This window comes from Schistocerca americana, chromosome 2 (assembly GCF_021461395.2).
Source record: "Schistocerca americana isolate TAMUIC-IGC-003095 chromosome 2, iqSchAmer2.1, whole genome shotgun sequence".
NCBI classification, from domain to species: domain Eukaryota; kingdom Metazoa; phylum Arthropoda; class Insecta; order Orthoptera; family Acrididae; genus Schistocerca; species Schistocerca americana.
Window position 1 is genome coordinate 647,466,596 of NC_060120.1, and position 15,234 is coordinate 647,481,829.

General features: G+C 39.3%; 1 protein-coding gene across 2 annotated transcripts in view; it reads left to right on the forward strand.

Moving 5' to 3' along the window:
- LOC124595593 (alpha-(1,3)-fucosyltransferase 7-like) overlaps positions 1–2,550 on the forward strand; it is a 333,813-nt gene extending 331,263 nt beyond the window's left edge. For both annotated transcript variants that reach the window (XM_047134393.1, XM_047134392.1), the window contains exon 7: positions 1,322–2,550. In XM_047134393.1, coding sequence (XP_046990349.1) covers positions 1,322–1,620 — 299 coding nt within the window. In that variant the 3' untranslated portion in view covers positions 1,621–2,550. The remainder of the gene's footprint in view (positions 1–1,321) is intronic.
- The last annotated feature ends 12,684 nt before the right edge of the window (positions 2,551–15,234 follow it).

Sequence of the window (15,234 nt, forward strand, 5' to 3'; positions counted from 1 at the left end):
CGACCGCACACCACTGCACTGACACACGCGCACAGCACACGCACACACGGGCGAGCTTGAATTAGCGCGCTGCAGCGTCGCTACACACTTAATAATGTAGTCCACGCATGATATTACACTTGGAACGAACAGTTTAGTGTTCCTTGGCCACTAAATACTTTATAACTTTCGCACCACACGCACACGCAGTTGGTTGGTAAAGTCAGTTCTATTAAAATTAAGTTTCTTGACAATTACGACAACTTGACTCTTCAGCGTAATTGTATTATCTTCGTGAAGTCGTGTAATTGTGTCCCACTCGAGACTAATTGAGTGTAGTCCTTTGATATACTATACACTCTTCTTTTAGTTCCAACTATCTGAAAGTCAAGTCCAATATTCACTAGTTTCGTCAATTAAGTTCAATTAACCCGTTATGCACGGTTAAACGCGTCTATCAGTTCCTGTCTCTGCTTAGAAAATCAGCTTCCGAAGTTCGTGAATCACATCACACAAGAAACACTTCTGAACGCAAAACAATCTCGTCGCGTTCCGTACTCTCAATAACTAAGACAAGAATTGTTCACGCACGTCTTTACAGGACGAGAGCCAGTAAGCGACTTCTTCTGTGAAAGAGTATTGTAGGCGCATTGAATTTCTTCGTTGCGCTTACAACTCTCTTCCACATAAAAGATATCTCTGACTAACATCACCTTGGACTTAGCTTTCAAGATATTAATTGCAATTATCACTTGGATATTTGTCCATTAATTAAATCTGAGCTTTCTTCCTCCTCTTTTCATAACAAAAACTCTCAGTGATGTATAATGTTGTTGTTATCAAAACTTCTTGGTGTTAGCTTATCGGCAAAGATGTCGTATTTGCCAAGGTAACTCTTCCCTACTTCATATTATGATATTCTGTCTTAATTGACTTTAAGGGGTCGTTGGGGTGTTATTGATGGCAGACTTCTCGCCCAACGACTCGCCGTTGTTTTGTTCACTGCCAGGTCTCTGTAGAGATTCAACAAGCGCCTATGAATATGTGCGATACTCTGGTTTTCCGCCAAAAGAAACTCAATGAGAACTCTCTGCTTCAGACGACCCTCCATTCCAGACGCCATTTTGAAGACTACGAATAGCGTCACCACCTGTCGGAATTTCATGAATTTATAGGGCCTGTCACGGGAATATTGCATGATGTCCCAGAACAAAATTTGCTTTTTTTTAACCGAAATTGGTCGAGAAAAAAATTGTTGCATTATTTATTGAACGCCCTTCTTATCATTTTCACAGACGCTTATGAACATTTGTGCATCGCTGAACGTGTCCGCCGGTTGCAGACTGCCAGCGGCTGCTGCCGCCCGGGTCCTACCTGCACGCGGCGGACTTCGCGAGCCTGGCGGACCTGGCGCGCTACCTGCAGCACCTGGACAGGTCCCCGCGCGACTACGCCGCCTTCTTCCGCTGGCGCCGCCGTTTCCGCGTCCTCAACGAGCACGGCTACTTCGGCGCGCCCACCCGCCACTACTGCCGCCTGTGCGAAGCCCTCAACTACAACGAACGCACGCCCAAGGTGTACAGCCGCCTCGGCGACTTCTGGAACGCCGGCAGGGACTGCTACCCGCCTTACTACACCTAGACGTGCCGTCACATTCCTTGAGTAGATCTTTTTCTACTGTGATTTACGTCACCACTTGCCACGAAAAGAATGGAAACATTCCCACATATGCACATTGACCGTCAACGGGAATGGCAGAATAGGATGTTTACCTGAGTTCCCTGTATGCTTTCCAAGATAATGTGATGTTACGACGTTTAAGAGCTGTTGCGACCTAACGGTGTTACAGCAGGAAATCCATCGTGACAGAACATTTCGTAACTTAAACCGTGTACATACGCTACAGACTACGTTAATGAAGGCGTTCTATTGTAGCAGGCTATTTTAACAATGCCCCACGAGGTACGATCGCCCGCGAGCAGCCGCTACGGTACAGAGAGTGAGTATTTCCACTTTAGTCAATACTCAAACCTCAGTAACGAGTTCTAAAGGATTCATCGATGAAAATACTGCCGAGATTTCAGTACGACACGTGCTGGAATATAGCAACCAGCACATTACTCGAGGACGATGCCATTTCATACAAGGGAGAAAGTAGTAGGAACACATTTTCACCTTTCAAGAATTTAATAAAGTTAGAATACTTTAAATACTACACGAAGGTGTAACCAACCTGAGTTTCGAAACTTCCTATCACAGAAAATGTGAAGAAACGTATTTATAGCTTTCTTTATTATGCTGATTTTTCAAGAAAATGTATGTTTTATTGTTTTTACATTACGGAAATGGATACGAAAAATATTGCTTGCAATATTACTTTTCAGGAACTGCTACCCATCACTAAAGCAGCTAGAGTTATCTATGCAAATTTTAGATAATTTGGATAGAAACATGAAATAATGCATGCTCGACGCCACTCTTTCAGGAAAATACCACGTATTTAATGTAGTATTTGAACTTAACAATGTGATCTCTTTTTGTTTATGTAAAGAGAGTTAGTTGTTAAGTATTACACAACCAAAGAAATCACAATAACAATGTTTTTGTGCTACTTCAGATGTGTTACACAATACTTTATAATAAATTCGTTTGAAAAATCGACATTACTATGACTGCATAAAAGGTGTGTGCATTATAATTTTTTTATACATTCATTTCTCGTCCATTATAACTGACAACCAAGTTACATACGTGGAAAATAAGAAATGAAAATCTTTAAAAGAGGCTACTGAAACATACATTTGTGCATGAAAATTAGAGGGATGTTAATGATTTGAGCAACAGACTAGTAACTGTGTACTAGGTTGGAATCGATAAAACAATAATAACGATGTGTGACGTGCTTAAAAATAGAAGTCTACTCTTCCTAGCAACGTACATGGATGGCAAACCTAAGACACAGGCCAAAATGGCATGTCTAACACAATGCTTAAAAAGAGCTGTCTACTGTTTACAGCGGCGTATCTGAATGATAATAGTAACAGACACACAAGACGGCATACTAACACAGCTAGTGCATTTCAATGAATTTCAGTGTGTCGTATTTTGTACATGTGGAGACTGAACAGTTCTTTGGAAGAATTACCTGCACCTTGGTTGCTGACGGCATACATACCTCCGCCAAAATTGCCACATCAGATGTACAACACAAATTCCGACTAATTTGGCAGCCAGAGTTTCAGAGAAAACTTATACATCTGTAACATGAAGTCAGGACAGTTGTCAATGTCCAAGATACCATAACAATTAAACTAAATGACAGTGTTGTGACTCGTAATTCACAAGCTGTGAGAACCTTTAACAATCACTTTCTAAATACAGCACAAAAAATAGGATGAAATGGTTTAGCTGAAAAAGCCATAGAATGTATTAAAAATTCATTCCATAAAACTTTAAGCAGCTAGAAGTAGCATCCTTCACTGAAATTAATAGAATTCTGAAAGTTCCGTATTCTATATTTTACTACTGGCTGGATAATAAATTAGAGTCTTTGAATTTGAAACGTTTCCTGACTTTCAAATATGAACCCATAAACGGAAATTAATTAAATGCTATTACGACCAGCTGCTGAAGAGACACCACCAAACATACCTGAAATAAACTTCGTAGGAAATTTAATAATAAATGTTCTTAGTTGTATTTTCGTCTCAGTGGGAAGCTTTACCTCTTCTTTCTGCTGCGATGGTCGTCTCGAATACAGCCCCCGGAAAAGTTGCTAATTGTTGAGCGTGCCGCCTAATGAAAGAAACTAATATACTTCGATGCGTTGGGATGAACTGTTTAGCAAATAAATATACAGGCACTGTAATTCACTTCACGTTGTTTACATTAACTCAGAATACAATATTATTAACAAAACTGTTACAGCAGGAAGAGTGATAAACTGTTCGCACCCTCTCTTCGTCAACACACACCAAAGATTTCTCTTTTTTTCGTCTTAAAAAAAGTGATAGTCATCTCTTTCATCTTTGCTGCAGCGCATCGCTTCCTTTTTTTATCTTACGTGTACCTCTTTGGAAACATCTAGCAAGTGCCATTACACTTGCTCCCTACTTTGGGCTGTGGATTCATATACACAGCACACATTACAAGATTTCTTTCTTTTATGAATTTATACAAATCTGTACATTTTACGTTTTTATCCAGAGGGCAAGGTGTAGTCGTCTGCTTTCATGGAAGGGTCAGAACCACTTATTTTGGATGTTCAGTTATTGGCATATTATTTTTTAATATACTCTTTCACTTATGTGTGTCAGCTGTGGGGGAACCTCGTTTTTATCAAATTCTTTATGTGTCATATATTTTACAAAATTTTTGTTACACTACATTAAAATTGCAAATCAATAAATTATTTTACATATACAAGGAAAATATTACCAATTTTGTTTTACATCGCGTAGTCCTTTTTCACATTAAATGAAATATTTATCTTTCTTTATTTACATGTATGACAACTGCGTATCTCACCTTTATTTGCCAACAAAATTTGCTTCTTCACTGTCCTTTGTTTTTATATTGTCGTTGAGTCGTCGGCATGTGCTGACTACATTGTTTGAAGTTCCTCGCGGCTATTGTTTTCCGCACCGCGCGCGTGACGGAGTGTGAACAGTTCGTAATGCCCACTAAGTGTGACTATTTACACCTGCCTATGGATTCCGTAATCTTCGACAGTCTCTACTGCATTACGGGGCTGAAGGACCCTGCTGAACCATCTAACCATTTACGTCTGGATGAAATCTTCGTCGATATTTTGGTGAGTGTTCGTCATTTGGTGAGTGCTCCATCACCACACATGTGCCACTATTCCACTTATTCAGCTCGGCGCTGCAGATTCGTTAAAATTGCATTGCGGATGGTGAATCACTTAGTGATCGCGGACCAGAATCGTCGCACAGCACTATTTTCTAACCACTAGGTGGCAGCTTCACATATTTGTGGTACGTTTCATTACTTACAGACACTCCTTCACACGTATTTCCACTTTCTAATACGTCTGGTGTCGCGTAATATTGGTTTTTACAAGTTTAAAAAATATCCTTGAACATATTTACAAAGGCGTGAAACAAATAAACGTCATATAAGCACAGTTACAAGAAAATCTTATCTATATTCTAATTCGAGGTTCCTCGTAATGAATTTTTGCTGACACCTTTATTTTTAGCTCTAAGATAACTTCTCCTTTCTATTTCTTTCTGTGAGTGAAGAATTTACTTCTCAAAATTTTTGCATCTCTCGTAATAACCTGGAAACTGATTTTGTCATCAAGACAGTCAAGAACAATTTCACCACTACGCAAGGAAAGGAAAAGCATAGGATTACATGAAGCAACTTCTGTTTAAGAAAAATATCATGGATCTTCTTGTGCTAGTATTTGTTCTCACAAACAATTAGCGCTACTTCCTACAAAGACAGGTGAAATACTGGTTGTAAATCCATGTTTTGCTCACAGCAAAGTGTTTCTCATATTCCTATCTATGTATTAAAATCCTTTGTTTAATATTCATATTTTTCACTCATATAATCACTGTTGAAACCGTCTTTTTATGCTACAAACAGATATATGCATACATATTTTATATATATTTCTGTTGCATTTTATGTTCAGTTTCACTGGCAACACTGCTACAAACCGATATATGCATACATATATTTTATATATATTTCTTTTGCATTTTATGTTCGGTTTCACTGGTAACCCTGTGTCTTAACACTGTGTTCAGTTTTTTCTACAACGCTAGTTTTATTACTCTTTGTGCAACGTGAACATAACTCTTAATTTACCATGAAATGTGGCATTGGATGTAGCACTCAAACGTAGACATAATCACTTAACACGTAGGGTAAATTAAAGCGAGGCCCATTGCACGTGTTATTACTCTTTAGGTGGCACAGCTACACTCGTGTTTTGTTTATTTCAACGTACTGAATATAAATGTACCTACATATCCGATCCGCAAGTATTTAAGTGTGCCATCCCCCTGCACGCACTCACCTCGCTGTTGAGCGTCGGTGGGAGGATAAGTGGCTGGAAATGACTGACAATAAGCTCCGTTTAGTGAAGCCCACAACGCGTGTGTGGTGTACTTCCTTTCAGGCCCATAGACGGGACGAGGTTCTCCTCACTCGGCTTCGGATAGGCCACAGCCCTATGACGCATGGCTTCCTGCTCCGGCGAGAGGACCCTCCAATGTGTGCTGCATGCGGCGTCCAGGTCCCTGTGCGCCACGTTTTATTGGATTGCGTTTTATTTTCTGACCAGCGGGCCGCGGCTGACTTGCCAGCCGACCTGCCATCTCTTTTAGGAAATACTCAAACGGATGTGGTTAAAGTTTTAAAGCTCTGTGCCATGTCAAATGTTTTACCAAAATTTTAGTGAGTGGGTCTTCATTTGTTCACAGGGTGACTGGCTCGCCCATATTTTACGTAAGTGGCCTGCTAGTGACAATTTACCATGGCATCCTTGAGGCTCCTTTCTCGTTTTGCTTGCGTTTTATTTTCTTATACAGCATTTTTCATCTTTTCCCGCTTTCTTTGCATGTATGCTTCCATTTTACTAAGTTTGTCCACATTCGTTTCTTTTAATGTGTGTCAGGGCGCTGATGACCCCGACGTTGAGCGCCCGTAAGCCCCAAAACACACACACACACACACACACACACACACACACACACACACACACACATATTTCCTCCTTTCCGTAAAATCGCACACTGTCACAATTATACATAACTTATAAACTGATATGAGGGGAGTCCCCTTTATTTGGTACCTTCCACCTGCAATTCAATCCTTTCGCCAAGCAAGACGTGCTACTTTGCATCATTCCATGCAAAATTCTTATTACTTCATAACTCCTTAACTGTGCATAACTGCCCGTAGGTCAGTCAGCATGTTCATTGAAACATATGCACTCGTAAGTACAACTAGCTATATTTAATATTTTTGCTAGTAATGTTTCGCCTCCTTATCTCTCAGAGTATATTTTTATCAATATTTCAGATTTTCTTATGCACACTTTGAAGGGAATTTTCCTGCTGCACTGTGTTTGTGTAAATAACGTTTATTTCCAGAATGAACTCTTAGGCCGGGAACACATTTTTGTCCAATCGGCATTTTTACCGTCGCCGCCGTACCAGTAGTGGCGCGTAGGATAGTACTGCGACGCAGACATTGTGTGGAAAACTGGACGATCGGATTCTTTAACGCAGACGACAGCAATTCGGCCGCCAACTGCCACTACAATCGACGGATTTTTTAACGTCTCCGCTGAAATGGTGGCCTACGTGACTAAATGCGCTGTTACACTCTCATCGTCCAGTCTGCCTTCGACCGCTGTTGTGTACGCGTTAAGAGTGGCATAGTGGTGTGATTTAATCATGGCCGAAGTGGCTGTAATTGATAATGAGTTATTAATTCATTTTGTACAAGAAAGGCCTGAGCTCTGGGACAAAACCTTGGACATTTTTAAAGATAGGAACGCCACAAGGAGTGCCTGGCATGAAGTTTGTCTTCAACTTAGGAATGATTTTGAAAAGCTGAATTATCCTTAACGGTCTTAAATTTATTTTTTATTTGCAGTTTTAAACTTACTAACAAATGCAAAGAATCAAAATTTTAGAAACAAATTAAAAACACCGTACATTACACAAAAGGGAAAACAAGACACTAAAGTACAATTTCAAAACAACAAAGATCTTACAATAACATCAGCAGATAAGGGGACAGTCATAGTAGTAATGAATAAATTACATTATCATCATGTTTTAAAACAAAGCTTGATAAAGAAATTCTCAATTTCGAAATGTCGCCGAAGCAAAAGTAATAAAAGTAATTAACAAATCATTTCTATTACATTCAATACATGTAAGACTATTAATGTCAGTAAAATAGCATTTCAACTAGTAATCAATAATCTTTAAATTATTTTTCGATATCATTGCATTTATTTTACATTTTTATTGTTTCAATGTACATAGTACCTGTTATATGTCGAATTATACCAATCAGTGAGATTGGAGTTATTTTTTATGCCAAACGGTGTCAAATCTGTCCACAATGTTATGCTTATGTTTCCTGGTTTCACGTATCTGGTCCTCAGATCTTTGACATCTGCCAGGGAATGCCTCCAACACTTGACACGAAGTACTTGCACAGAATGTTTCTCATGTTGTTGGCTTTCAAATCTCCTCTTGAGTAGCACGCTATTCGGTTGTTTTACAGTCCTGTAATTGACGCAGCATCCTCAGCTACGTACCCGCCTCTATCTCTAGCTTAATTGTGAAGGCCAATACAGGCCTTGACAATATCAGTAGCAAAATCAGGTTGTACATTCAAGGGACGATGAAAAATTCGCCATTTGTTACTGAGTATTCCGAAATCGCACTCTGTGTACCTTCTTGCTCTACACAGTCTGTAGTTAAATACTCTCTTTTCAACAGTCAATTGAGTACCAGCGTAAGGTCTCAACAAATGTTTATGTAAGCCAAATGCAGCGTCAGCAACAAAGAAATAAGGTACTTTCGGGCTTTCTGTTCCTGGTAGGCACATGTCTTCCGTTAGATTATGTGAACCACATTCAATTGATTTTCACAGCTTAGTGTCTTTGAAAATAGAAGAGTCACAGTCTTTTCCGTAACTTCCAATGTTCACGAACGTAAATCGGTACGAACTGTCTGCGATAGCCATTAACACAACTGAGTAATAATCTTTATAATTAAAGAATATAGAGCCACTTCCCGCTGTACACACGAGACGGATGTGCTTTCCATCCTCATACAATGAGGGAAATTTGTTATTGATTCAAATCCATTTACTGATTCCTCCCAGATTTCTTTAGTGTGTGGTGGTATGCACTCACTTTGCAAAACTAGCCACAGAGCTTGAACGACCTCTTTAACAATCAATCTCGCTGCAGATATTCCAGTTCCGTACGAATAATGGAGGTCGGTAAAAGTGCATCCACTGGCCTAATACCTAGAAGTAAAAACATTATTTTAGTATCAATGCAACACATGTATTATAGTTAACAAGTTCTACTTTTTCACAATACTTTCTTATTTCGCCTTACAAATATTTTATTTTCAGGTAGAGAAGTGATGAAAAGGTGGAAACACTTACGTGATGCTTTTATAAAATCACAAAAAAAAATACAAAGAATCAAAAGCAATTGATTCACATGCCTCCAAGGAAAAAAGTACATATTCAACAATGCGCTACAGTGTCTGCGAAAAATATATGAGGAAAGAGAAACAGAAGAAAGCTATATCAAAGTAGATGAAGACTATGATAGTGAAGAGCTAAGTGCTACACCAGTACCTTCGGCATTGACTACAGGTGAAGTAACAGCCGAAACATTTGCTTCAAAAGCAAAACCACCTACAAGGCAACATAAAAAAATGGATGAAGTCGACTTAAAAATTTTACAGACATTACAGAAAAGAGAAGCTGAAAAAAAAACCACAAACTGTCATTCTTCGAAAGTTTGTTGCCTGATGTAGACAAGTTTCAAGCCACTCAGTGGCTTCAATGCCAAGTGGAATTTCTTCAAAGCATTTCGAAAATTAAAAATACATACCCCTCCATACCTCAAACCCATAATGTATACAACCAATCTACTTCCCAGATCCAGCAGTTTAATCAGCCATCAAATATTAAGTTTAAACAACCTTTCAATGTTCCCCAGATGCCATAAAAAGCATTTACGACTAACATGCGTTCACCGCAGTTTACAAGTACTCCACTTCAACAAATGACTGCTCTCCAATCGCAACTTTCCAACCAATTCCAAACGCACCTCAGCAGAAAAATTCTGCTGCTCAGCATTATGAAAATTATTCTCAAATGATCAGGAATGATAATATTCAATCTCGCAGCCCTTCAGTAACTTCACTATCTTCAACGAACACTAATGATTTTGCACTACTGATTTTGCTGAATTGTAATTCGCAATGATCAAATATTGCTAAACATGTAATAAAATGCTGTAGCTTATTCTGTACAGAAATAAAGGTTTTGTAATCTAAAAATTGTGTGGTGAATTAATTCCCAACTCTCAATTTTACTTACCTTTAAGTTATTGCCAGCATTTCCACCGGTTGAATACAATTCCTCAGTCTAGTATTTTTCCGTTGTATATGATTTTTCAGCAGGTGGTGCTGTTCGTCGAATGACGAGATTGACATCCTAAAATAATTGAAAAACTTTTCTTCATCGTTTCTTAAATCAGGAAACAAAATGTAGAAGGTTCCAACTTTGTCTCTCCTTTCATTAATCGGATGAACCCAAATAAGTCTATTTTTTCGCTTCCTCTTCAATCGACGATATAACAATAATGCAAGAATTTCTTCTCTCTTCATGTTGTACACAACACTATTTGTAATATGATAAAACGACAATTACATAGACGCTTGTTGCATGGTGGTCAGTGATCGACTGATGTGGCGTCCGTATTTCTACCGCTCAGTGTGTAAACGCTACATTAATGTTAATTTGGCGACGGTAAAAATTCCGATCGGACAAAAACGCCAAGTGTGTTCCCGGCCTAACTTACCTCGAGGCTTGTAATTGGTAGATGTGCAAAGTTTTTGCCTTTTAAATCACGTATGATTAATTAAATTTTCTTCTTATTTTTTAAATTCTTTCCTTATGCAGTACATTAGTTTTTTGTATTCAGTTTAATGTAGAGGCAGTTTTCAATAGAATAGTGTATAGTATTTTGTAATTGTCATAGCTTAATCAGTTGTAGTTTTATATAAATATCATAGTTCTTTCTTATTGTATGTAGCTGTAGGTAGTCTAATATAAGTTAAACTTAATTTTAGTACTACCACTATATTCATTACCCTGTTCCTCTTCATAGCTTACTCGTTAACATTTGCTTTATTTATTACCTTAGCGTAATCGTAAACTTTCTGTAAATTGTTTTTTCATTGCTCATGAACGTAGCTCATTCTGTGTAAATAATTCCTTTGTATATAGGTTCTTGCTTTGATGTATCTTTCTTCTTGTACAAAGTCCTACGTCTACATACGGTCGTACATGTGAAGTTGAAGTTTGTCTCATAATGACATGACAAAATGAACACGTCATTACATTAATTGTTTCATACTAGCGATATTTGTGTAGACAATACAAAGTGTGCAGTAATAATACTCATTATACATGTTTATTCTTATGGTTACTACACTGGTTTTCAAGTGTATTCTTTGTTCCTATAACTAATTATATAGGTAACGGAAAAATTTCTACTGCATTGGTTCGAATTTCCTGTAATTTTTTCTTAAGTGTGTGCCAGTGTTTGCTTAATGTGGTTTATTCATAGTACTTCCTTTGTGCAATTACGTCGTATTTTGCAATTTTCACTAGTTAATGTTTGAAAGACGCACTATGTCTTACATTCAATCATTACTAAGCAGCGCACTGGCGCGTTCGGTATAGAGTGCATGCATGAGTATGGCCAGTGCAGACTAGTGACCTAGCGAGGTGGTGCAGTGGTTAGCACTTTGGACTCGCATTCGAGAGGACGACGGTTCAATCCTGCGTCCGGCCACCCTGATTTGGATTCTCCGTGATTTCCCTAAATCGCTTCAGGCAAATGCCGGGATGTTTTCTTTGACAGGGTACGGCCGACTTCCCTCCTCATCCTTCCCTAACCCGATGAGACCGATGACCTCGCTGTTTGGTCTCTTTCCCCAAAATCAACCCAACCCCAACTCCATAAAGCAGACTAGTGTCTAGTTGCCTTGACTGCAGACTTCGTCAAAAGTGGAAGGGGAGAGGGAATGGGGAGGGAGGGGGGAATGTTTGCCATCCATAACTCAGCTAACTCCTTGAAAAAGGAGACAGCATTGGTCGTATATTTTTTACTATTGCAAAATCGATTTTCTGTCACTGAGTGACCATCTTCAGTGCTGTATTGTATAACTTAAATTGGGATGCACTGTTGTCACTAAGCTTACGGCAATCACATAGACTGGTCGTAGTGCACAAGACAACATGGAGTCGCCAATCAGCTAACACCTCCTCTCGTGCTGCGCCAAGCGCAGGCTGCCAGACTTTATTGTTGTCATTCACATTCACTGTTTCCAGAATTGTATTTAACTTGCAGTTTGTGTATTGCCATTTCACAGTGAATAGGATAACAAAATTTCATAACAAATTCCAAAGAATCTTCGTAGTTGCCTTGGATTATACCTCGTCCAACATTCATTATCACATTCTCCAATACGTTTCAAAAGTGTTATGATTATTTCGTCTTCAGTTAAGCAAAACTGTCACATCCTAGAAGTGTACTCATTTTTTACTCTCAGATAGATTCTCCACATTTGTATAAGTATTATAGATTGTTGGATTTACCATAAAGGCTGTAGAAGCTGAACTGGTTGAGGTTCATTGAACTGTTATGTTTAGTGTATAAATTCTTTGATATCTTTATGTGGACATAATCCACATATTTTCCCTGCTTTTAGGTTGCTCAGCAAATAGCATCCCGGATGTCATATTGTGTGTGTAATGTACGGTCCTGTGCACAACAACTGCCATTTTTTGTTAAGAATTTTGTGTTTGATAGATTGAGGAGTGTGTGCAATAGTACCTTCTGCCCAGTGTGAAAAGAGTTGTGTGACCTATTCTTTTATCGTACTGTTTTTTCCCAACTTGTGTCTTTGCTTCCAACGTTGTTAATGCTTGTCTAACCTTTTCTTCTAACGGTATCTTTTTCTCAGAAAATTTCGGTAAGGTTTTAACCCAGTCGTCTAATTTATACTTCTCATACATTAATTTGATTTGTGTTGATAAGTGTGGCAAATTATTTACTATTTGCTGACAAGGTGTCAAGTATTCAATCCACTTAGTGTGTATGTGTGGTGCATATGTTCTGATAAAACAGTTAAACCCACAAAATACCCACGCTGTTGGGCTGACCTCAAGAAGAAATTTGGGTACCTAAATATACTTTATGTTACGTGACTTGAAACATTCCTTCCACTTCGCACTTGTGAGGTTAGTTGCATTATCAGTCAGAATAGCTTTTTGTTTTCCCACTCTCACAAAATATTCTCTCATGATTCATTTGATTATAGGCCCTGCCGTTAAAATTTTAGTTGCATACACCTGCAGATATTTAGAAAACACATCATACAAGGCTATTACATATTTCGCTCCTCCTTTTGCCATCGGAAAAGTTCTTTCGGCATTGACTGATATGAGGTAAAGGGACATTACTGGTATAATACGATGTAATTAATTGAATTGTGATCTGTTTAAGTGCTAGGTCTTTTGACAGATTTCACATTCCTTGATGACCTCGATGACGCCTAATGTCAGGGAAATACCAGTATGACATTATTTTCTGAGCACACTTGGCTACAGCATAGTGATCCCACGAGTTACGTGAATTCTGGTAAAACTGTGTACATATGCTTGGGGTAAACAGACACACCAGTTACCAGATTGAGACGTTGACAATAAAACAAAACGCCATTATGTAACTTATAACATGTTCTCATGTTTGCATCTTCAGTAGTTGTTAGTTGTTGCCTTACTTGCTCCATCGAGTATCTGTCTCTTGAAGCTGAATCATAATTGCACACATTTTCACATAATAGGCATATATGTACCATTGTACATGAGTAGAATCCTAAAGTTGGATGTTTACTCTGTTACTTTGCAAGCTAGCCTAAGGTGGCGGCAGTTGTCCGTCTGCCAATCGTAGCCACCATAACCGAGAGGTGCCACATTTACCAATAGACTGGCTACTGTGAGTGTAAGGATGCCAATCTAGTACACTCTGCTGTATCATTCCACTGATTGATCTCTCGCATCAAGATATAATTAAGCATGCAATGAACAGTGGGAGTGACTGCTGCGAGTACAAGGCTGCTATGAAGAAATATGGTCGTGAAAACGATTGATAGGCTTCTGAATTTGCCGAAGCTGCGTGACATTACTGATATAGCTGTCGAAAGACAAGACACTGACATCTGCGTGCGGGCGCCGCTGAAGCATCGTACTGCGAAAGATGACCTCAAGTCCTCCAGTGATTGTCTAACGTCCGCGAAAATTTAAAGTTTCGCCTGGGTTTCTGGACGTTCTTACAACTAATTGCTCTCTCTGTATAAACAGAAGAGCTCTAGCGACTGTACTCCGCGACCATTGAGAAGCAAGTCCCTGCCTCTCTCATTTGCTCAACACCTTCTGAAAAACATCTGTTCCCCCCGATGTTCTCAAAAAAAAATGTAGCACGTCCGAGCAGTGGTTACCGTGCCAATCACGTGTTCTAGCAAGGAGACCAGGCCTTGCAGCTATCTTTCCTCCTCGCGTCTGCCAAGCCCTTACTCCGCTCGGTCCCAGAATTCCCCGCGGCAGCTAGAGGCCACGTCGTAGTGAACAAGTAATAATACGGCATTAGCATAGTAACTGACCTGTTTGTGTAGGGAATTCCCCTAAGCTAATGATCCTTAACCATAGATCCCGATAAAGAGTTGCAACGAACTGCACTCTGAATTTCATATAAGAAGAAGATGTGGATCGCCGTCTTGTGGATGGTTTTGTGGATTGTGTTAGTGATCGGCTCGTCTTCAGTGGAGCAAATAATAGCTCCAGCGGTGACTTGTACGGCTGTATCCATCGAACACAGATATCGAGGGAGTTAGAAGATGGCCGGATGGCTTAATGACGGAAAGCACTGCCTTCTGTGGCTTCACTTTCATTACCTGATCTTTTCGGAAGTGACATATGGTTTTCACCTGATTGTTAAAGTGCGTGTTTCCGAAGTTTTGCAGTATTTTAATTCATTTTTTTTAAATCAGTTAGCATTTGCTGTTTCTTTGTTTCTCTGTCGATCGTCGTTTCTGCAAATTACTTGCAGATGTTCACGAAACTATGAGTTACATTGAGCGGGTGGCCAGTCAGCACAGATGCGCCGGTAATACATGTGTGCGATTGTGAGACCGTTTTCGGCCTTATCGGCAACATTACAGCACTACGTGTCTTATTATTATTTTCGTTTAGTGTACTTGAGAGAGCGTGCTTTAAGCTCCATGTAAATGACAGGGCAATGAGGTAACAGCAAACGCAGAAGTTCAAAATGGCTTTCAGCACTATGCGACTTAACTGCTGAGGTCATCAGTCGCCTAGAACTTAGAACTAATTAAACCTAACTAACCTAAGGACATCACACACATCCATGCCCGAGGC